The 25,263-nt window shown below is 36.9% G+C and overlaps 1 protein-coding gene across 3 annotated transcripts; it reads right to left on the bottom strand.

Moving 5' to 3' along the window:
• Window positions 1-1,414: 1,414 nt before the first annotated feature.
• LOC123538200 (methionyl-tRNA formyltransferase, mitochondrial-like) lies at window positions 1,415-24,418 on the bottom strand. Of its 3 annotated transcripts, none has more exons than XM_053529635.1 (11): window positions 24,345-24,418; window positions 19,206-19,987; window positions 18,632-18,686; window positions 15,080-15,222; window positions 12,262-12,384; window positions 10,453-10,555; window positions 8,665-8,740; window positions 8,091-8,182; window positions 6,415-6,487; window positions 5,274-5,380; window positions 1,415-2,615 (listed from the first exon to the last, which is right to left on the bottom strand). In XM_053529635.1, the coding sequence occupies exons 2-11, from the start codon at window positions 19,973-19,975 to the stop codon at window positions 2,448-2,450; spliced, it is 1,710 nt and encodes a 569-aa protein (XP_053385610.1). In that variant the 5' UTR covers window positions 19,976-19,987; window positions 24,345-24,418; the 3' UTR covers window positions 1,415-2,447. The 3 variants fall into 3 exon arrangements, with proteins under 3 accessions (XP_053385610.1, XP_053385609.1, XP_053385611.1); XM_053529634.1 differs by lacking the exon at window positions 24,345-24,418 and adding an exon at window positions 23,481-23,502; XM_053529636.1 differs by lacking the exon at window positions 24,345-24,418 and having other exon boundaries at window positions 18,621-18,686; window positions 19,206-19,262.
• Window positions 24,419-25,263: the final 845 nt, after the last annotated feature.

The raw sequence follows: 25,263 nt of genomic DNA, 5'->3' as shown, positions 1-25,263 counted from the left end.
CAACAGCTTGAACAGTTGCGAAAGACAGGAATCAATGGAAATGGCGCATTAAGGCCTTATACACCAATAGGTGTGAAGAGAATAGGTGAGGTGAGGTGAGGTAATCATTGTGACCAAATTTTATGAAAATCAATTAAAAAATACAGCCTATATCGCATACACAATCTAAATGATGACAGACGACAGACGCCGGACATCGAGCAATCGCAATTACTCACATTGCTCAGGTGAGCTAAAAAGTGATCTGCCAAATAAAAACAAGAGCACTGAAATGCAGAGCAATATACACACGAAACAAAGTTATTTGGTATTTGACCCCCAAGTGTGACCTTGACCTTGAAGCAAGCTATCCGAAACATGCACTCTGCAAATCGTCTCGATGTGATGAACATTTGTGCAATGTTTCTTTGAAATCCTTCAAGCAGTTCAAGAGTTAAAGAGCAGATATAAAACAAAAGCATGCAATGGTTGTATTCTCCAGCTCACCGCGCATGTTTCAACAATGTGTCATTTTTATAGTTTATTTCATTTCATTATTTAATTGTTAAAATGTTTATTGGGGGTTTTCCCCCTTAAAATTTTTGAAATACGGGCAGGCAATGGTGGCCTCTGGTGCCTTTTTAGGTCCAACTTTGAGGCAATGGTGGAGTTACCGATAGTACCCTCTTGATGGGGACGGCTTGTGGGGTGGAGGGTGGGGTCAGGGGGCTTTCCCCTGGAAAATTATGTAATACAGGTTTGGAATGGTGCATAGCCTCTATAGCGTTTCGGGTCTAAATTTTGAGAAAATCTTATTATTCCTTTGCCAAAATAGGAGGGTGCATCTTTGATGAGCATACTGTATAGGACACTTCTCAGCTAATTGAATGGGGGATGGGGGGAGGGGCGGGGGTCTAGAGCCTCATAAGCTGGGCCTGGAATTATATTTCAAATAAAAAGCGTTATAAATCAAACAAACAGTCTGATGCAAGATTAGAGTCTAATAGAGATTTTTGAATCTGACAATCTGATTTTAAATAAAAAATACATTTGCATAGGTTGGTCTCCTATAGTAAACAACATAATTCTCTTCTTAAGTTACGTATCTCCAAGATTGATTTATCAAACTCTTGCATACTCGTTTACTTAAGTGTAAAGGAAGCTTATTAGTCAATACACAAGATCATGTTTTGTTATCATGAGATTTCGCGAGATTTCACATTGTATTCTTACTAGTTTCAAATCTGCTATATTCTAAAGATCTATAGTTAACCCTAACCATGCTGGACACGACTGATTCAGCCTTCGTGACCAGTGTAGATCATGATCAGCCTTCACATTTGTGCAGCACCCCTTTTAACAGTCAATGGTACTGTCCATAATGGAAGGTGTACATTCATTACATAAATCTAGCAGGTAAAGAGTTTAACCTTGATAAGAGTTTTCTTTACTTTATTTTATCAATATAAATTTTGTGAAGTTTGATATCCCATGCAACTCTTCTCAACTTACTAAAAAATACAATAAACAAGATGGCCATAATGGCCGTATATCGCTCACCAGAGTTTATCTGGCCTACTGACCTAGTTTTTGACCCCAAATGACGCAGTTACGAATTTAACTTAAATATCGTCAAGACAAACATTCTGACCAAGTTTCATATAGATCGAGTCACAACTGTTGCCTTTGGAGTGTTCTCAAACTTTTCCTTTGATTTGACCATGTGACCTAATTATTGACCCAAATGACCCAGATTAAAACTGGACCTAGAGATCATCAAGACAAACATTCTGACCAAGTTTCATAAAGACTGAGTCAAAACTGTGACCTCTTAAAGAGTGTTCACAACCTTTTCCTTTGATCTGGCCTACTGATCCAGTTTCTACCCCACATGAACCAGATTCGAATTTGACCTAGAATTCATCAACACAAACATTCTGACAAAGCTTCATAAATATTGGGTCACAACTGTGGCCTCTAGAGTGTTCACAAGTTTTACCTCTGATCTGGTCTACTGACCTACTTTTTGATCGCACATTCTGACAAAATTTCATCAAGATTGAGTCACAACTGTGGCCTCTAGAGTGTTCACAAGCTTTTTCTTCGATCTAGCCTACTTACCTAGTTTTTGACTGCACATAACCCAGTTTCGAACTTGAACTAGAGATCATCAAGACAAACATTCTGAACAAGTTTAATAAAGATTGGGTCATAAATGTGGCCTCTAGAGTGTTCACAAGGCAAATGTTGATGGACGACGCATGACAGACGAAGTACAATGCACGACACACGCCGGACGCCGGACAATGACCAGTCACAATAGCTCACCTTAAGCACTTTGTGCTCTGGTGAGCTAATAAAACTCAAAAGACGAAATCACATTTTTTTTTGCTTGTGAGCAGCTTCAATTACAAATTTAACAGACATGAATTTAGCAATAAACAGAGTCTGTAAAAGCACAGTCTATGTTAAGCCTTTGATTTCACAGGAATCTTCTCTACTTTTATATACTTATTCAAATCATTGTCAAGGCTCGTAAATTTCGTGCACATATTCTTATTAATGTAACCATTGAAGAAATCTAAACCAGTCAGTCTTCTTCGAAACACAGCCTTCCTGAATCCAATTAATCTACTCTGAAAGATAAAATAACTTCTTTTTGGTAGGATTTAACATCACACCGACACAATTTTAGGTCGCATGGCGACAGCTTTTAATGATGGAGGAGGACACCAGGTGTACCTCTGTGCATTATTTCATCATAAGTCACCACCTGGGTAGAACCATCAGCTGGATGGGTTCTTCAAATGAAAAATTCTATGCACCATAGGAAATGATAATGTCATGAATTATAGCGACCTATGAATAAATTTATAACAAGAGGGTCATGATGACCCTGAATTGCTCACCTGAGTAATATGAGCCATATGTTTAAAATGGCAAAATATTACAAAGTAGGTTAGTAGGTCACAATCATTGTCAATGAAAGTCAGTTTTAAAGTCGGTGTGCAAAACTGTACAATCATGTCATCCAAATTTCAAGGCTGTATCTTAATCATCCAAATTTCAAGGCTTTATCTTAAAAAAACAAGAAAGAAGGCCAGTATGTCAATGTCACAGTCAAGAGACACCAAATCACTTGGGGTCATCAGGTTATTAAAATTAAACAGTCTAGAAATATGATCTGATTATTTCTGAAGTATCTATTCCTATATATAACTCATATAACAAGTGACCCCAGGGCGGGGCCTCTTTTCATCACAGGGGCATAATTTGAAAAATCTTGTTAAGTGATATGGTAGGCAATGCTACATTCCAAATATCAAATGCTTAGGCCTGGAGCTTTCAGACAAAAAGATTTTTAATTTTTTTCTACATAAGTCTATGTTAAATCTCCCCCTGGACAGGGCCTCTTTTCACCCCAGAGGCATAATTTGAATTATTTCGGTAGAGGAACACTAGGCAAGGAAACATACCAAACATCAAAAGCCTATGCCTTGCAGTTTCAGGCAAGAAGATTTTTGAAGTTTTTTTTCTAATATATATTAAGACTATGTAAAACTTGCGACCCCCGGGGTAGGGCCTATTTTCACCAAAGGGGCATAATTTGAACAATTTGGTAGAGGGCCACAAGGCAATGCAACATACCAAGCATCAAAACCTTAGGTAGGCCTTGCAGTTTCTGCAAAGAAGATTTAAAAACTTGTTTCCTATATATGTCTATGTAAAACTTGAGAACCCCCGGGGCAGGGCCTCTTTTCATTCCAGGGTTATAATTTGAACAATTTTGGAAGAGGACCACAAGGCAATGCTACATACCAAATATCAAAGGGCTAGGTCTTGTGATTTTAATTAAGAAGATTTTTAAAGTTTTTTCCTATATTGGCCTAATAATATGTAAAACTTCAGACCCCAGGGCTCTTTTCATCCCAGGTGCACAATTTGAACAATCTTCATAGAGGACCACTAGATGATGTCACATTCAAAGTATCAAGGCTCTATGCCTTGCGGTTTTGGGCAAGAAGATTTTCAAAAAATTTTCTTTTCGGTTACCATGGCACCCAGAGTTCTGCATGGAATTTAATTCTTTGAACACTTTTGAAAGGGAGCCACCCAAGGTTCATTCCTGTGAAGTTAGGTGTAATTCTCCCCAATGGTTTTCAAGAAGAGTATTTTTTTTAAGAAAATGTTGATGGATGCATGACGCACGATGAAAGACTGACGACAGACAATGGACAGAGCGGTCACAAAAGCTCACCATGAGCCTATGGCTCAGGTGAGCCAAAAATCTTTCTAAAGACAAAATTCGAATTATGATATTAAAGTTTGACACTTTAAATAATTTTTGATTACATCTTAACATCTGCTAGAACTGTGCAGATTTCTTTAACTCATAGACAAATATCTCTATAGAACTAGCATACTGACTTATACATTTTATTTAACCATATTTCTGACCATAAATTTATTAAAGAATTTTGATTAAAATCTACATTCAATTTATAGAAAATTTTCAGATCTGTAATTTTGACACGAAAACTTGTGTGAAAGCTTCAGTCTTCCGTGGTGCGTCCATCAGGTTAGAAAAAACCCAATCTCATTATTCGCCAAATTTTTATTTCGAAAAGTCATGATTTATTCAAATTCTATACTGTAGAAATAAAATTGATCTAACATCTAACATGCAAAACTCCCTTAAATATAACAATCCTTAGTAATAGCCATTTGTCTTAAAAAAAATTCCAGCTTTTTTATGCAGCATTACATATTCATACTGAATAAAATTGTACACACATTTGGTATTATTATTTCAGTACTGTTTATACTCTCAAGTCTATTTTATATTTACATAGATACAGTATAATTACTGTTCAAATCTTCAGATAAACAAGAAATACAGAAACTCGTGCCATGGCAGAATTTTTTAAGCATGCAGATTAAATTATGTCAACCTTGAACTTGACTCCAATTACCCCATATACGATCCAAACCTTGGTCCTTCAATAAGCTTCCAACAGAGTAATTTTGATTTCAATATATAAATGCAAACAAAGTGGAAACGGTTTTTCCTAGATCTATTTTTAGCAAAAGTAACCTTGACCCTACTGATCTCAAATTCAAACCCAAATCAACCTTTATACAAGCTATCTTTATACTATATTTTCTAGCAATCGGTCACTCTTAAGCTGTTAAGTGGAAACTGCCTGCTAACCCAACGCTATTTACCAATATAATAACCAGATTTTTTGAAACCCGGTTAATTAATAATCTTTAAATATTTAAGAAAATGTTACCTTGCATTTGACTACAATACATTTCAAATGTTTATGATAAACAACAGTCCCCGGTTCAGCACTGATTATGTCTCCATGGTAACCACGGACATCCCTTCTGTCTATTTCTGAAAATAAAAGAGAATATTTATCGTTTTATATGAGCTGTGCCATGAGAAATCCAACATAGTGCGTTTACGACCAGCATGGATCCAGACCAGCCTGCACATCTGCGCAGTCTGGTCCATGCTGTTCGCTAACAGTTTACAATAGGCTTTGAAAGTTAACAGCAAGGACCCTGACTAGACTGCGTGGATGCATAGGCTGGTCTGGATCCATGCTGGTCACAAACACACTATTCTGGTTTTCTCATGGCACGGTTCATATCATTAATTTTGTAACAAGTACAAATTGCTGTCAATAACGTTTTTACTAATAAAAAGCTATTTACAATTTATTCAGTTTGAGTCATATGAAGAATTTCCAGCTTCCGGTGACTGAGGAATTACCCAGTAGCCCTTAGGGCAATAATTCAAGCATAGCTATCTACTAATTTCTACTAGCCTATCAAGAATTTGTAAATTACTTTTTTGTATTCAATGTACCAGAGACAAACTTTGCAAAATGAAAGAAGAGTCCATTCTTATTCAAATACGCAAGACGTTTAGGACGTATGCTAGAATTCCCTATATATGAGATGGGCGAAATTATTCCCCAATAAAGAATTTCTTCAAACTTTGGATACTGAATGACAGTCATCTAAGAAACAAAAATATGCAATTAAAATCATAGGTCATCAGTACTGAAAAAAGAGTTATCTGTCCTTGAAAACAGCATTTTAGGGTAAATGATGTTTTAAAGGGCAGATAACTATTCTTCAATACGGGTGACCGATGATTTCTATAGCATATTTTATACTGTGAACTCATTAATATTCGTGGGGGATTAATTTTCTTGGATTTCGTGGTGGAGTCAATCCACAAAATTTAATCCCAACGAACAAGTAAAATTCCCATTCATTTTATGTTGAAAAGTTGAAATCCACGAAATTGCCATTTTGACCAAAACCACGAAATTTCATGCCCATAAAATTTAATGACTTCACAGTATATAGCAAAATTTAAAGAGAAGAGTGACTGAATATGGTTGTTTGAGAATTTACCTTGTAAAAGACAAGGGTCAACCACATCAAACAGTTTTAATGTATGCTCATTCATCTCTGTTTTCAAAGGTATCTGTAAATATAATAAAAGAAATCACCATAAATTTCAAAAAATATTTTAATATCCATATATTAATTAAACTAAAATGATCCATTAAGATATATATTATTATATTATATAAGTTCTGTAAGTGTTGAGTTGTAGTTTCTACCTATTAAATTTTCAGTGCATTTATTTTTGTGTGTTATCTGATATGTTTACATGTAGAATTCAAAGAATTATAAGACTGACAGGCATTCAGAATAATAAACAAGAGGACCATGATGGTCCTGAATCGCTCACCTGTCCCCACGTGACCCAGTTTTCAACTGAGTGTGACGTCGTTTTTTCTATTATTTGACATAGTGACCTAGTTTTTGAGCTCATGTGACCCAGTTTTGAACTTGACCTAGATATCATCAAGATAAAAATTCTGACCAATTTTAATGAAGATCTCATGAAAAATATAGCCTCTAGAGAGGTCACAAGATTTTTCTATTATCTGACCTAATGACCTAGTTTTTGACCGCACGTAACCCAGTTTCGAACCTTATCTAGATATCATCAAGAGGAACATTCAGACCAATTTTCATGAAGATCCATTGAAAAATACGGCCTCCAGAGAGGTCAAAGGGTTTTTCTATTTTTAGATCTACGGACCTAGTTTTTGACTGCAGTTGACCCAGTTTTAGATCTGATTTAGAAGTCATCAAGATGAACATTCAGACCAACTTTTATACAGATCCCATGAATAATATGGCCCCTAGAGAGGTCACAAGGTTTTTTTATTATTTGACCTACTGACCTAGTTTTTGAAGTAATTCCTATGAAACATATAAACATGCAAAACTTTAAAGAAACTTCTATGTTAAAAAGGGAACTAATTTTGATAAAGTAAAAGCTGGAGCTATGTACTTACTACATGAGGTCATCTTGATGCCCGAGTCATATGCGAAGTTGGAAATTATTTGACCAAGTCGTTTTTGAGAAACATTCTTTCATACAAAATTTTAACCAAAGTTTTTAATTTACAATGGACGATTATTTTGATTATATAAAAGCTAGACTCTTGAAGTATTATCATTATACCAAAGACATGAGTGAAGTCTGAAAGCCTTTTGCTCAGTAGTTTCTGAGATATCTGCTTACGTGCCTGTTTATATTAGCCGAGCCTCGAGAAAATCAACATAGTGGCTTTGCGACAAGCATGGATCCAGACCAGCCTGCGCATCCGCGTAGTCTGGTCAGGGTCCATGCTGTTCACTAACGGTTTCTCTAATTGTAATAGGCTTTGGAAGCGAACAGCATGGATCCTGACCAGACTGCGCGGATGTGCCGGCTGGTCTAGATCCAATCTGGTCGCAAAGCCACTATGTTGGTTTTCTCATGGCGCAGCTCATATTTAAAACTTCTGTGATGGAGACACCAAAACAAATGAAAAGGTGACATCTATAGCATTACTATTGTACTATTTAACTGACCTGTCAAAACATGTTCCCGGCTTTCATGTTAATCTTATATAGGCTTGAACAGAATATAATGAAAGCCGGGTCCATATTTTGACAGGTCAAATAAATTGGACAATACCTGGAAAATTTCAAATAGTCAAGCTGAATTATAATAATAAATTACAAACCAGTTCTGAGATGGCTCTATACTGACAATCTATTTCCTCTGCAGTACTATTTTCCCAGTCTATGTTGGCATTCTTATGCTTAAGTTTGTGTGCTGAAAAAAATATTATATACACTTTTTTATTAAGCACCAACTGAATATATAACAGTATCATATTATTATGTTAGATCATATTCGAGGGGTGAATGCGAAAAAGTTCTAAGTGCTTCTTTATTTATATGCACTTAGAACTCTTTTGCATTCACCCCTCGAATTATGTAAAACTGACAACTTTAAATGGTGGAGAAATCCGGGGCGCTTCTGGTGGTATTATCTCACAAACTGGCACTGGGGAAAATAATTTATCTAAATACATTTTTTACCAGTATGGAACTTGAACTGAACGCTAAACCCAGAATAATAAGAATTATAAGCTTTCTGAAATTCTTTGTAAAAAGGTACTTTAAAAAAGGCACTTCTAAAAAAGATATCAATTTGTGGATTTCAAAGTTTTAATGTAAAATGAACAGAACTTAATTTAAGTTACTAGAGCTTTTTTCTATAAAATTTCCAATCTGTAATTTTACTGCTCTCACCATATGTTATACCACTCCTGTCCTGCTCATGTTCCAATCTTTCGAGGGTCAGAAGATCTTTTAAACACTCTAACATCTGTAATTATAGAAACATATGCTATGTAAACAATAATTCTAATTAATATGAGCTAAGAATGTTATACACATATGCATCAGCACATCTCCTCCCACCTTAAGTCAGAGATAAACAAATGTTGCAAATCAACTTGTAGACGTGTGTAACACCTCTCCAAGATAAATAAATGTTGCAAATCAACTTATAGTCCTCTCTGAGATAAATAAACGTTGCAAATCAACTTATAGTCCTCTCTGAGATAAATAAATGTTGCAAATCAACTTATAGTCCTCTCTGAGATAAATAAATGTTGCAAATCAACTTACAGTCCTCTCTGAGATAAATAAATGTTGCAAATCAACTTGTAGAGATGTGTAACACCTCTCTGAGATAAATAAATGTTGCAAATCAACTTACAGTCCTCTCTGAGATAAATAACTGTTGCAAATCAACTTACAGTCCTCTCTGAGATAAATAAATGTTGCAAATCAACTTGTAGAGATGTGTAACACCTCTCTGAGATAAATAAATGTTGAAAATCAACTTGTAAACAGGTGTAACACCTCTCCAAGATAAATAAATGTTGCAAATCAACTTATAGACATGTGTAACACCTCTCCGAGATAAGAAAATGTTGCAAATCAACTTGTAGACGTGTGTAACTAAGTTGTATATTGTCAAATTACCAATAATTAATCCCTTGAATCCATTAATCCCTGTTGACATATTTCTCTATTGCAACTCACTGCTCTATAGAAACTGAAACCTACTAGATATGCCCAAGATTCAATTCATATTTTGTTTTTTTACTCAAATTAAGATTTACTACATTTCTTTTGAAATAGGAGCTGCAAGGTCACCTTGAAGATTAACGCGTTCAATGGGATACTACCAGTTTATTTGTTTAAATGAGTTTAAACCCTTATTATGCTAAACACTACTGATTCTGCCTTTGTGACTAGTGTAGATCATGATCAGCCTGCACATCCATGCAGTCTGATCATGATCAGCACTGTTCGCCATTTAGTCAGTATTTTTTGGTATGCATCCCCTTTTAACAGTTAATGGTACTGTCCAAATTGAAAGATGGATAAGTTCATTGTAGAAATGTAGCAGGTTAAGAGTTAAGTCACAGACACAAATCAGGTCCTGCTGCAATTTTCAAGCTTTTAATTAAGGGAATAGACTGCATGTGGCCTTCAAACTATAATAATAGTTACATATGTAGAAAAAAAAAACTTTACGCATGCCACCCTGATAGTTTAATAGATTCCTTTCATGAATTAAAAACTAATGTTCCTGTGCATGGATCAAAGGCACAGCTGTAAGGGCATGAGTATCAAAGCATAAACAACTTTCACCACTTTACACCCCAAATCTCTCACTTCCACCTCTGGTCCAGTGGTCAGACTAATTCACACTTCTAATACCGGTGAAACGAGAATGCAAGAAAATATGAGCTGCACCAAGAGAAAACCAACATAGTGGCTTTGTGACCAGCATGGATCCAGACCAGCCTGCGCATCCGCGCAGTCTGGTCAGGGTCCATGCTGTTCACCAACAGTTTCTCTAATTGCAATAAGCTTTAAAAGCAAACAGCATGGGTCCTGACCAGACTGCGCAGATGCGCAGGCTGGTCTAGATCCATGCTGGTCATAAAGCCACTATGTTGATTTTCTCATGGCGTGACTCATAATTATGTATCTACAAAAGACTGCAAGACAGAAATTTACCATACTGGCTCCAAAGCGTCCTAGAATATCTGCTAGCTGGAAGGACGTACATCGGTGTGGGACTTGGCACTTTCTCTGGAGTAGGATGGGTCCAATATCGAAACTAGAAAACAAAATAAAACTCTTGAGAAAAAAGTTATGCTTCTATTCACTTAAACTTTTAGTGTGTGTGCACATTCAGGTTTAAGATCTTTTTCAACATTTTTTCACTCACATATAATCATATCAACAACAGTGTCAGCTTGTAGCAGTGAGCACAATGCCCAACTTTATAGTGCTGCCTCCTGGAATATCACACCACAGTCACATGACTTAATACCCCACCCAGTCAGAAAAACATAAGAAGTACTAGGTATCATTATTATACATCAAACAAGGAGACAAAAAGTCTCCAAAATCTTTCTGTAGGATCAAACCTGTGCTAATGGTCACCTGAAACAAGAAACACCTGGCAATAGAATTGTTAGTTTCCAAATCACATATTTTTAGTTTGTTTTAACTTTTCAATAAAGGCCATCTGTACATAAAGACAACCTTTTACTAGTAACTTTCCCTAGCATGGTATTCATACCTGTTTATAATCATACATCAAGAGTTTGCTAACTAAAAAACAAAGTTCTGTGAAAAATTTAAATACCCTTCTGGTATTCAAATCTAAAATAAACTCTTTTTGTTTCACTGTTAGCTTTTTTGTTTTGTTGTCTTTTACGTCATTCTGATGTAAGTTCAGATCCCACAACCAATGGTTGAGGAAGACTCTACCTACCCCTCAGGGTAATATCAGCTGCAGACGGGCACCTGAATAAACCCAACATTTAATTTTTTGATTTATTTAATTTAAAGCTACTGACATTCAACTTGCCTTAGCAGCAAACTGTTTTATATGTAAGCACACACTTCTCTCAAGCAGCCAGTCAGCTAACCTCCTGAACCAACATTTTGTTTAATTTCCACTTAACTAAAGCAGCCACCAGCCTCTAGCAGCTACCAGCCTCCACCAGCCATCGGCCTGTACAATGTAGCAGCCAACAGCCTTTAGCAGCCACCAGCCTCTACAATATAGCAGCCACCAGCCTCTAGCAGTCACCAGCCTCTAGCAGCTGCCAGCCTCCAGCTTCAAGCAGCCGCCAGCCTCAAGCAGCCCCCAGCCTCAAGCAGCTGCCAGCCTTTATCAGCTGCCAGCCTCTAGCAGCAGCCAGCCTTGAGCAGCCATCAGCCTCTAGCAGCCGCCAGTCTCGAGCAGCCGCCAGCCTCTAGTAGCCACCAGCCTCTAGTAGCTACCAGCATCTAGCAGCCACCAGCCTCTAGTAGCCACCAGTCTCTACCAGCCTCTAGCAGCCACCAGCCTCGAGCAGCCTCCAGCCTCTAGTAGCCACCAGCCTCTAGCAGCAACATTTTGCCGGTCCCTTGGTTGGCTGCTTATTACTGTACAGCTTTAACTGTACATGGTGGCAAATGACTTAAAAATCTTCATTTAACTTTTACCCTGATAAATTTCTAAAATGGACTGATCCATCATCATTCAAATTGGGCAGTACCACTTATTATTCAAAGGGGTGTTCGCAGAAAATTCACTGATTGAGTAGTGAACAATGCAGACCATGATCAGCCTGCTCAGACATTCAGGCTGATCTTAAGTCTGTACTGGTCGCAAAGGCAGAATCATTTGCAGTCAGCAGGCTAAATGTGAAATGCCAATAAAATGATTGTGAATTACTATGTAAATTGACCTGTTGCAAACATACAACATGGCTTTTAAAGTCTAGGGAAAATACTATATTCATGCCGAAAAACAAAATGTAAACTTACTGTTTCGGTCGAATCTCCATCACAGAAACCCCTGTCACATCATCTCCATTTAGAACTGTGTGAATCACAGGTGAAGCTCCACGCCATCTGGGCAACAGACTAGGGTGCATGTTGAGAATTCCACTGTAATTTGATTTTGAAAAATTCTCACTGACAAACATGAACTTAGGCTGAACAGTCCAAAAATAACAAGGCAGTCTGAAAGACAGCTAAATCCCCCGCCACTGCTATAGATAGTGAAAGGGAAAAACCTTTGATTTTAGCTGTGACCTTGACCTTGAACTGACATGGCTGACTCATGAATTCTGCACAACATCTTGATGAGGTGATCATTTGACCAAAGTTTCATGAAAATCCTTCAAGGGGTTTAGGAGATACAGAGCTGAAACCTTTGACCTTCAGTTGTGACCTTGACCTTGAGTTTACATGGCTGACTCATGAGTTCTTGATGAGGTGATCATTTGACCCAAGTTTGATGAAAATCCTTCAAGGGGTTAAGGAGATACAGAGTGGACACCAAATGGAAGGCTCAAACCTTCGACCCTTAGTTGTGACCTTGACCTTGAGCTGGCATGGTTGACTCATAATTTCTGCACATCGTTCTGATGAGGTAATCATTTGACCCAAGTTTTATAAAATTCCTTCAAGGGGTTTAAGAGATATAGAGCGGACACGAAATGGAAGGCTCAAACCTTTGACCTTCAGTTGTGACCTTGACCTTGAGCCGACATGGCTGACTCATAAGTTCTGCACATCGCCTTGATGAGGTTATCGTTTGACCCAAGTTTGATAAAAATCCTTCAAGGGGTTTAGGAGATATAGAGCAGACACAAAATGGAAGGCTCAAACTTTTGACCCTAAGTTGTGACCTTGACCTTGAGCCGGCATGACTGACTCATGGGTTCTGCACATCGTCTTGATGAGATGATCATTTGACCCAAGTTTTATGAAATTCCTTCAAGGGGTTTAAGAGATATAGAGCGGACACAAAATGGAAGGCTCAAACCTTTGACCTTGAGTTGTGACCTTGACCTTGAGCCGGCATGGCTGACTCATGGGTTCTGCACATCGTCTTGATGAGGTGGTCATTTTACCCAAGTTTTATAAAATTCCTTCAAGGGGTTTAGGAGATATAGAGCGGACACAAAATGGCAGACTCAAACCTTTGACCTTGAGATGTGACCTTGACCTTGAACCGACAAGGCTGACTCATGGGTTCTGCACATCGTCTTGATGAGGTGATCATTTGACCCAAGTTTCATGAAAATCCTTCAAGGGGTTTAGGAGATATGGACCGGACACGATTTTGTTACGGACGGAAGGACGGAAGGACGGACGGAAAGACGGACGGAAGGACGGACGGAAGGACGGAAGGACGGACACAGACCATTCCTATAATCCCTCCGCCACGGCGGGGGATTAAAAAGGCTTTACAATTACTGTAAAATCATTTAATTTCGTGGGCACAAAATTTCGTGATTTTGGTCAAAACGGCAATTTCATGGGGATATGAATTCGTGGATTTCAACCTTTGAACATAAAATGAATGGGAATTTTACTTGTTCGTTGGGATTGAATTTCACAGATTGACCCAACCACGAAAATTAGTCCCCCACAAATTTTAATGATTTCACAGTATATAGGAACTTTTATGACAAGTACATTTTAAGAAAGTATAACTACATTTGAAAAGTCTGACCTCTAGATTCAAATATTCCAAAAAGTACTGTTTTACAAGATTAAGGATCTTGATTAATACCTACTGTACACACATGGCTGTACTTACAACACTATGTTAGTGTGAAAGCATTTAATTTTGTGCAAATAAAATTCCTTGATTTTGCCTGAAATGGCATTTTTATGGGGATATGATATTTCTTGTGGATATCTACATTTGAGCTCTGCCATGAGAAAACCATCATTATAGCATGTTTGTGACCAGCCTGCACATCCGTGCAGTCTGGTCAGGATCCATGTTGTTCCCTTTCAAAGTCTGTTGCAATCAGAGAAACCATCAGCAAACAACGTGGATCCTGACCAGACTGCGCAAACGCACTATGTTGGTTTTCTCATGGCACGGCTCATTTATGGATTAAAAAGAAAAGGCATGACATATTTGGCACCTGGGCTTAATTTTGTGGAATGACATAACTGCAAAATCCATGATACTAGCAGTAAGTTTTCCATGAATGATAGTGTTTTCATATATTTTTAATCCTTACCCTTTAAAATTTCTAAAACGTACTTGTCCATCTTTCAATTTGGACAGTAGAAAGAACTGTTAAAAGGGATGTTTACCAATAAGATACTGACTGTATGGCGAACAGTGCATATTATGATCAGACTGCACAAATGTGCAGGCTGATCATGATCTACACTGGTTGCAAAGGCAGAATAACTCGTGTCAACCATGACAAGTATGTTGATACTGCCAAAATTTCATCCTTCCATTATATGAAATAAATAAGGCACTGCCTCAATCAGGAATCGATCCAACTTTAACTCATAACATTTGAAACAAACTGTCTAATGACAGCACGGAAGGACACATTTTTTAATTTTATAGTAAATATCTCATTTGGTATATCCAATGTTACCACAGAAGGGTAGATCACGATCTTCATCGCTAAGCGCAGGATCAATTCCCTGTCAATTTAAAGGTATATTTTGGAATAAAAACAACACTGCCCATAATACAATATATCCATATTTGTACTGAAGTGAAAAATGCGATGTGAAGTCTCAACATAAATGCAGTAAGCTGTTTTGAAATTTTCAGTTTGCATACGTTATATAGTAAATATAAATATCTAGTTACTATGGAAACATGTGTATCACAGCATCAGGTATGAGGTGACCAAATGACACAAGGACGCCAACATCATATTTCTCTGTCTCTATGGCAACTGGCCATTCATGTATCTTCAAATGTACTCTCTCTGCAAAGGCACGGACTGCTCGCTGCAAATGAAATTAAGAATAAGGTTTGAATTAAGGGCTATCTTTGTTTAATCTACAGAAAAAGCTGTTTATTGGCCTCTTTCCCTTTATTTTTTTTAAATTATGTGTTTCTTTTTCTCTAAAATTAACTTTACAAAAGGAATTTAATTTCCCTTAGTCAAAATATGAGCCATGCCATGGGAAAACCAACATAGTGGCTTTGCGACCAGCATGGATCCAGACCAGCCTGCGCTTTCAAAGCCTGTTGCAATTAGAGAACCTGCTAGCAATCAGCATGGATCCTGACCAGACTGCACGGATGCGCAGGCTGGTCTGGATCCAAGCTGGTCGCAAACCCACTATGTTGGTTTTCTCATGGCACGGCTCATACAAACTTTTCCTCCATCTCCCCAATACCACACAAAATAACAGGCTCAGGCCTATTCCCCTTTTGGTAAAAAGCCTTGAGATACTAACACCAATAAATTTCACCCTGCAACAAAAGTATTACGCTTGAATTAAGAAATAATAAATCTGTTCCTATATTTTATTAGTTAACAAGAGATCACAGAGTGATCTTGGCGCCCACCAATGTGCCATTTTTGAGTGTTCCAAATTTCAAGACTTATTGACTAGCTCAAGGTCAAATTTCATTTCCGTACACAACACAAATCTATGCATGTGGTCCAAATTTGAAGACTGTACCTTCAAAAATGTGAAAGTAGGTCACTAGGTCAATGTCAAGGTCAAAGTTTATTTCGGTACATAAAACTATGCATGTGGTCCTAAATTTGAAGCCTGTAGCTACAGAAATGTGAAAGTAGGTCACTAGGTCAATCTTAAGGTCAAAGTTCATTTCGGTACACAAAACTATGCAAGTGGTCCAAATTTGAAGGCTGTAGCTTGAGAAATGTAAAAGTAGGTCACTAGGTCAAAATCCAGGTCAAATTTTACTTCGGATACAAAACTATGCATGTGGTTCAAATTTGAAGCCTGTATAGTGCATATTTTCTGACCTGGCGGAGATATTTATAGAAAGGTCATAAATGGGCCATTCTATCATTGAGTTTAGGGTAATCGGTTATATCATTAGAATTCGTTTTATTACGTCGGATAAATCCGATAAGCACCAAGTTATGATTTTAATGGTAAAGCCTGTACTAAAAATATCTTCGCCAGGTCAGAAATACGCACTATACCTTCAAAAATGTTAAAGTAGGTCACTAGGTCAATGTAAAGGTCAAGTTTGTTTCGGTACATAAAACTATGCATGTGGTCCAAATTTGAAGGCTGTAGCTTGAGAAATTTAAAAGTAGGTCACTAGGTCAAATCAAGGTCAAATTTATTTCGGAATACGAAACTATGCATGTGGTCCAAATTTGAAGCCTGTACCTTAAAAATGTGAAAGTAGGTCACTAGGTCAATGTAAAGGTCAAAGGTCATTTCAGTACACAAAACTATGCAAGTGGTCCAAATTTGAAGGCTGTAGCTTGAGAAATGTAAAAGTAGGTCACTAGGTCAAAATCAAGGTCAAATTTTATTTCAGAATATAAAACTATGCATGTGGCCCAAAATTTTTGAAACCTGTACCTTCAAAAATGTGAAAGTAGGTCACTAGGTCAATGTCAAGGTCAAAGTTTTTTTCGGTACACAAAACTATGCATGTAGTCCAAATTTGAAGGCTGTAGCTTGAGAAATGTGAAAGTAGGTCACTAGGTCAAAATCAATGTCAAATTTCATTTTGAAACACGAAACTACGCATATGGTCCAAATTTGATGCCTGTACCTTAAAAAATGTGAAAGTAGGTCAAAATAAAGTCAAAGTTTTTTCCAGTGCACAAAGTTTATGCATGTGGTCCAAATTTGAAGGCTGTAGCTACAGAATGTGAAAGTAGGTCACTAGGTCAAAATCAAGGTCAACTCATGTCAGGTTCATCTTGCCACTCAAAAATATACATGTGGTCCAAGTTTGAATGTTGTAGTTACTGACAAGAACATTTTAAAAGCTTTTCCCTATATAAGTCTATATGAACCATGTGACCCCCCGGGGCGGGGCCATATTTAACCCTAGGAGGATATTTGAACAAAACTGGTAGAGAACCACTAGATGATGCTACATTACAAGTATCAAAGCCCTAGGATTTGTGGTTTGGACAAGAAGATTTTCAAAGTTTTTCCCTATATAAGTCTATGTAAACCATATGACCCCCAGGGCGGGCCATATTTGACCTAGGGGTATATATTTGAACAAGCTTAGTTGAAGACCACTAGATGATGTCACATACAAAATATCAAAGCCCTAGGCCCTGTGGTTTTGGACAAGAGGTTATTCAAAGTTTTTTCCCTATATAAGTCTATATAAACCATGTGACCCCCAGGGCGGGGCCATATTTGACCCCAGAGAAATAATTTGAATCATCTTGGTAGAGGACCACTAGATGATGCTTCATACCAAATATCAAAGCCCTGGGCTCTGTGGTTTTGGACAAGAAGGTTTTCAAAGTTTTTCCCTATATAAATCTATATAAATTATAGAAATAAACAAAGGGCCATAACTCACTCATAAATTGTTGAACCAGTCTGATTTTCAGGGGGACACAACTAGGGTACCAATACATCATTCTGACAAAGTTTGGTCAAAATCCCCCCAGTAGTTTCTGAGGAGATGCGATAACGAGAAATTGTTAACGGACGGACGGACGGACGGAATGACGGACGGACGGACCACGGACGCAGAGTGATTTTAATAGCCCACCATCTGATGATGGTGGGCTAACAAAATATGGGCAGGAGTTTAGATGCGTAATAATCAAATTAGGTTAGTTGACCTGTGTTACGAGTTACAAGCTTAACTTAATATATGGCGTCACATCATTATGATGTCATACTTTTTGTTATACATTTATGACATCACTGCTGAATCATAATTGAGCTAATTGAACTTGCTCGCAGAGATCAAAACATGTTTAACAGTCCTACGCATAAGTCAGTATGACTTTTTATCTTAACAGTTACTATGGATTTGAAATGTTGTTTTCAACCATCTGGCCCAGAAATAATTTGCATGTAATGGAACAAAAATAGAATCCCTTATGTCACAATCATAATGGGGTGAAACATAACAGCCAACCATATTTTATCATATATTCATGTATAGGCAATTTCGCTATAATGTTTTATAGCAATTGCTGTGGATCATGTTAGAATATTTTTTTTGCTATTATTGTTTCATTCTTTCCATTTTATTTGCTAGTAAAGTAATTGCCATTTTAATGAAAAGGACAAAAAACTTTCAACATGAATAATGCCTGCTGATTTGTGGTCTTAAAAAGGTACTCAAACTGTTTAATCATGTTATTGTTAACGTTACCAAAAATACATAAAACTTGCATAAGTGTGCTATAATATAAGAAACATACAGCCAGCATACCTGTTCCTTCACCGTGACAACCTCCAAGGATTCTACTAAAGTTCCTCTACTGATCCTGTAAAATTGAATTTGGAAGGTATTAAAACAATTCAAAAATTAAGTGGGTAACTATTGCATAAACTTCCAGCATAACATCAATCACATTAACAGATGTTTTGATCTTAAACCCTTATCATGCTGGACATGATTAATTCTGCCTTTGTTACCAGTGTAGATCATGATCAGCCTGCACATCCGTGAAGTCTGATTATGATCTGCACTGATCGCAATTCAGTCAGTATCTTTTGGTAAGCACCCGTTTTAACAGTTAATAGTACTGCTGTCCAAACTGAAAGATAGAACTTAAGCTGAGAAAGGGTTAATGGATTAATATATATGCTAAAGATACTACATTATTTTTTACTAAAATCTCTGAGTTCAAATATGCTCAAATATTTTTTTTTATTTAATATTTCCAATGAGTGATAACTACTTAGTAAACATATTATTTTTCATTTGACATTTTCAATGATTGAGGACAACTTTAGTAAGATTTTTCAAAATCTGACACTTTCAAAGATTGATTGCTACTTACATTTCAATATATAAATCTTTCAAGGTGGGAAGCGCAATGTCATCAGTACCAAAGAACAGTATTCTCCAGGGAGGCTGCTGTCTAATACTGCCTCCCTGATCACCGTGTGAACACCATTTCTCTGCTGACGTATGAAATGAGCACTCAGTTGCGTAGCAATATTTTGTTTTTCTGTTAAGAAGTTTCCCACTCACTGGAATAAGTCCATTAAAAAGATTGTATTTGCATGGCTTAATACTGCTGACCCTAAACGTACACTTTCTTCTCTGAAAAGCTGTCAAACATTTAAGTATATTCACCTTCCTGTTTTCTTCCTCCACCATTTTCAAGTCAGATTTGTCAAACAACCAAGTATTTATTATGTTACATGTCTGACTGTGTAACTTTGAAATATGTTCATAACGTGCCCTGTGTAATGCACAGATGAACTTTTGATCTTTATTTTCAAATGCAGTTTTTGATTGAATACATGTTTCTTTGGTATTTGGTGTGTCAGTTTGTCTTCCTGTGGAATCTTGCCTTTCAACAATTTCCATTCCATTCAGATGACCTTGACTTCTAATGGCCACATCCAACTTCCCTGACTTCCAAGTCTGTTCACTAATGAATTTGAAATATGCAGTAGCTGATTCCAGTTTTAACCAACACGCGAACTTGTTTGACCGCTGTGTGTGAATTGCAACATAATGTCTGTTAAAATGGGCTTGGTGCCTACATGCATGGCATAGAGGTATTGAAGTTCTATATACATTTGAGATGGTTGACCACATCTTTCAACATGTCTGAAAATAAAAATAATAAAGTAAATGAGCTGCGCTATGAGAAAACCAACATAGTGCATTTACGACCAGCATGGATTCAGACCAGCCTGCATGACCGCGCAGTCTGGTTGGAATCCATGCTGTTCACTTTCAAAGCCTATTGCAATTAGAGAAACCATTAGAGAAAGCATGGATCCTGACCAGACTGCACAGATGCCCAGGCTGGTCTGAATCCATGCTGGTCACAAACGCACTATGTGATTTTCTCATGGCGCAGCTGAAATCAAGTTCACACAAATATACCTCATGCAACCTGCCACAGACAGCATCAATTATTTTTTCAGGACAATTTCAGGCTGAGTCCAATGGCAAAAAGTATGGGGTTTTTTTTACCCCAATTGCATCGTTAAAATTCCCATAATTCAGAAAAAAATGTAAAAAAAAAAATAATCAACCAAGATTAATGAACACTGAGACATGCATTTATGATCATTTTTTCTATTTAATGAAACATTTTCATAAAACAAGAGCTGTCCATAAGACAGCCAAGCTCGACTATTCGAAATATTGTCACAGAAGCTGGAAATTATTACCCAAAATGTTAAATATCAAAAGAGTTTTAAGTTCAAAAGGGGACATATCAGAGTTATGGGACTTGATGCTATCAACTAGTTTTATAACCCCGAAGAAACATGTTAAGTTTCAATTCAATATCTGCATTAGTTTTGGGGATAGTAACTTGCATGTAAAACTTTAACCAGAATTTTCTAAGTCCAAAAGGGGGCATAATTTGCTCAAAATACATGTTAAGAGTTATGGAACTTGACCCAGTGAGGTAGGTAATTGATCTAGAAAAAGAATAAATAAGTTCCAAATCTATATGCCTTTTAGTAATAGCTGTATGTACTTGCACGCAAAACTTTAACCAGAATTTTCTAAGTCCAAAAGGGGGCATAATTTGGCCAAAATGAAGGTCAGAGTTATGGGACTTGGTGCTATCAACTAGTTTTATAACCCCGAAGACACATGTGAAGTTTCAATTCAATATCTGCATTAGTTTTGGAGATAGTAACTTGCATGTAAAACTTTAACCAGAATTTTCTAAGTCCAAAAGGGGGCATAATTTGCTCAAAATACATGTTAGAGTTATGGAACTTGACCCAGTGAGGTTGGTAATTGACCTAGAAAAAGAATAAATAAGTTTCAAAGCTATATGCCTTTAAATGATAGCTGTATGTACTTGCATGCAAAAACTTAACCAAGGTGTGACGCCGACGCCGACGCCGACGCCAGGGTGAGTAGAATAGCTAGACTATTCTTCGAATAGTCGAGCTAAAAATATCACTTTCAACAAATCCCAGTTTAGCCATTATATGACATATTTGTCCCAGTATTTTGTAAAGGCCCTGTCGCTATTTCCAAATCAGTGGAGAAGAGCACTAAACAGCCAGGTAAAAGTTTACCTGAATAAATGCACATGGATTGCATAAAACAGCTGCCCCCATTTGCCAGGCTGGTAAAAAATCAAACGGCAGAAGGCAAAACTTCATAATGAATTGCCTGTTCATCATCAATTTACTTATATCATTAGTCTGTTCATTTTATGCGCTCCCCTACCTCAAACGCTCACATGGGTGTCACAGGCCTGTGCTGAATGTAGTGTTTGAACTAATTGCCTGTCAATCACACTCCATGTGTTACTAACCTTACAGGTTCCATCCAACTGAAATTAAACTATTTTTTTGGCACACATCATCAACATGAAGGTGACATGTGCATATAATAATTTCGTCACCTCAACGCAACAAAGTTGTATCTTCTTATAAATTTATAATAAGATCGACTTTGTTGCATTGAGGTGATGTTAAATGTCAGGTACAGCGTTTTAGTGTATAGGGGATAGCTTAAAAACTTTCCAGGCATTCCACTTCAAATGGAATGTACATGTAAGTATTTAGCATGAAATGTACAATCATGTAAGTATTTAGTAGTTTTTTCTCCTGTCTTTCAAAAGGAAAGTGACTATTATTTTCAAAACATTCAGCTTTTAATAAAAATTAAATTGTTTTTTTCTTTCACTAGCTGCCATAGTTTACACACACATGGATTTAGTGTGTAAGGGCTAAATTTGTTCACCTTTTAATTTTTAGTTAAAAAAGCCATATCTTAACAAACTTCCAATTTTTTTTTTACAATAAATCAGAATAATAAAGACATTAGTATACTCCTTTGAAAAACAAGCAGTTTTTCATAAATTTCTATCAAATACTTTTCATTCATTAATCAGTATTTTTTTTACCAAAATATTCGGCGAAATTCGGCCCCATTCCCCCCCTAAAAATAGTATGTTTTTTCCCCTTCTTGATGCATAAATTTCCCCTCCGAAAATAAATAAAAATTACCAATAAATAAAATCATAATTCACTAGTTTGTTTGTTTTTATATAAAAAACAGTTCACCGTGGTATCTCTAATTTTGTTAAACTTGTTTACATCGGTACCTGTATTATACGAGTAAATTCTCTTGATAAATCAATTTCATCCAAGCACTTTATTACACCACTGTTGAAATGTAAGTTTGTAAATGACTCACATTCTATTTGTTTGGCCGAGTAGTGTTGAGTTTTCCATTTTCTGGACAGTCAGGGTTTGATTTTATGCTTTAGAAGGGACTAATCCGAGGCATACACTTGTTTTACTGTGACAGGTCAAATGTAACAGTGCAAATGTCAGAAATTAAAAGCAGTCATACAGTGACAGTAAACTTGTCTAGGAAGGGACCTAATGTCTGTTATAAATTTTGGTAGGCCAGTTTTACTGAGGACTGAATGCTCAACATTTTCTGGTCAAAAATGGATGTCTTATCCTCCACACTTGAAAAACTTATCTGATTATATAACAGTTGTTTTGCCATCTGGTGTTACTATGCTACACTGTGTTATATGTCATGTCATATGCTCTAATGGGCCCAGAATTTATCAATAAACTTGAAACTTGTTTATTTCAACCACAACAAAAATTCCCCTTTTCTTGGTTTTATGCCATTTTTCCACCTCCATATGGCACCGACCCCTTCCCCTAAAAGTGAAAAAAAAAACCCAGTTAACATTTTTGACATACACAGTGATATCAATTTAGTCCACACAGGACTAAAATTGGATTTTCATATGATGATAAAATCTATGAAAAAATAACACAACCAGAAATGTAACATGTATATCAGAATGTCAGTTTGCAAGCCAGTCAAAGAATGTGATGCAAAATGTTGTCCACTCTTTTCATGAATAACATAACAATTAAGAACTCTTACTGTCTTTTGTCTCTGTTAGGCTGACATACCTTGTAACAAATTTTATTTACTATCTCTCCCTGTCATCATTAAAGACCTAAGACATAATGTCACATGTGCATTGCTACCCTAACTTTCTGCTTTTTCTTAATACTTTTTTATCCAGTTTGCCTGAAACTTTTCAAATCCTGACTGAAACTGTTTTTAGCAGAGATATGCCTCCTACCTGTAGAATTCGGGGTCCCTCACCAATACAAGGAATCAATCCAGATTGAAACAAAAGTGGCAGACTGTCACAAATTATGCACTAAGATATTATAATTATGCCCACAAACATTGTAAGCAAGTTTGGTGAAGATTGGATGAAAACTGTTTGACTTTAGAGAACAGACAATGCTAAATTTGCAAATTTCAAGTAATTCAAGGGCCATAATCCAAGAGTGCCTTGGGCGATTTAACTGGTTATCAAACTTGGCCGAGATAATATGCCCACAAACATTATCTGCAACTTTGTCAAAGATCGGATGAAAACTGTCTGACTTTGAGAGCGGACAAGACTAAATTTGCAGATTTTTCAAGTAATTCAAGGGCCATAAACCAAGAGTACCTGGAGCGATTTTGCTGATTATAGAACTTGGCCGAGATATTATGCCCACAAACATTGTCACCAAGTTTGGTAAAGATCAGATGAAAACTATCTGACTTAGAGGGCAGACAAGGCTAGTAACTGAAGGGCCATAACTAAAAAGTGCCTGGGGCGATTTTGCTGGTTATCGAACTTCAGGTTGAGACATTATGCCCACAAAAATATTGTCGCAAAGTTTGGTGAAGATTGGATCAAAACTGTTTGACTCAAGAAAGCGGACATGCTTTTGGACGCCAACCGCCTGCCCGCCACCTGCTACGGGTGTTCACATAATACCCCAGCTCTTACGGAGAATGAAAATAAAAATGAAAACCTAGTCGCGAAAATATATTTCAAAAAGAAAAATATAAATGCATAATGTATTGATATTAGATTAAATAGGTATTGTTACAATAAATAAAATAAAGTAATTAAAATAGACTAGTTCTTGTTAGGCTGACATACCTTGTAACACTTTTTATTTACTATTTACTCCCGTCGTCGTTAAATTTGTTGTTGTTGTTTTGTATGCTGGGCTATTTAATATTACCCGTTCCATATGCCGTATCGCTAAGACGTACGGCAAACTGACGTTCAGTCTGATAAAAGGCCTCTAGGCAATGTTCATCAAACTCAACGTACCTATCTGGAATCCCAGTGCATTGAAGTCCTATAGGACGTTCAACTGTAGAATATTCTCACCTAGCTGTTTGGTTCCCTGAAACTTGCATCAACTAATCATCATATCTGCAAATGTATACTTTTTGAGACATTTATAAATGATGTAAATAGAAACCAAAGAAAAGCATCCATAACAAATACTAGTAGATTGATCCATTGGCAGGAGAATATTCTCAGTACATCATCACCAACACCACTAGCTTTCACCACTATCACCATCCCAATCATCATCATCATCATCATCATCATCACAACCACCACCATTATCTTCATCATATCACAACCACCACCATCATCTTCATCATCATCAACAATAACAAAAACATCATCACCATCATCATCATCATCATTCTTTTGAGTAAGTATCTCATTTCGTGAATGGTATATTTATGATATGATTGAACCATCTGCACATGTGCAGCAGGGAGATCTGACCGACTTACTCCCAAATAAAACATCCTCCATGATACAGTCTAAATTTCAAAACACTCTGACACAACATCAAGAAGTCTAGCTGGAAACTGGGGTGGTCTGGTCAGCAGCAGCAGGGATGAAGCTGTTCTGGCAGATTATTGTTCAGGCATGTGTGATGCAGTAATTTTGATCATGGCCTCTGATGGCCTTGGACTTGAGAAGTGGTACTACTAGGTTAATTAGGTGTTTCTTGGTTTTCAAGTTAAGAGTTACATCTTTAGAGTATTCC

This window comes from Mercenaria mercenaria, chromosome 18 (assembly GCF_021730395.1).
Source record: "Mercenaria mercenaria strain notata chromosome 18, MADL_Memer_1, whole genome shotgun sequence".
NCBI classification, from domain to species: Eukaryota; Metazoa; Mollusca; class Bivalvia; order Venerida; family Veneridae; genus Mercenaria; species Mercenaria mercenaria.
This window is presented reverse-complemented; position numbering and strand designations above follow the sequence as displayed.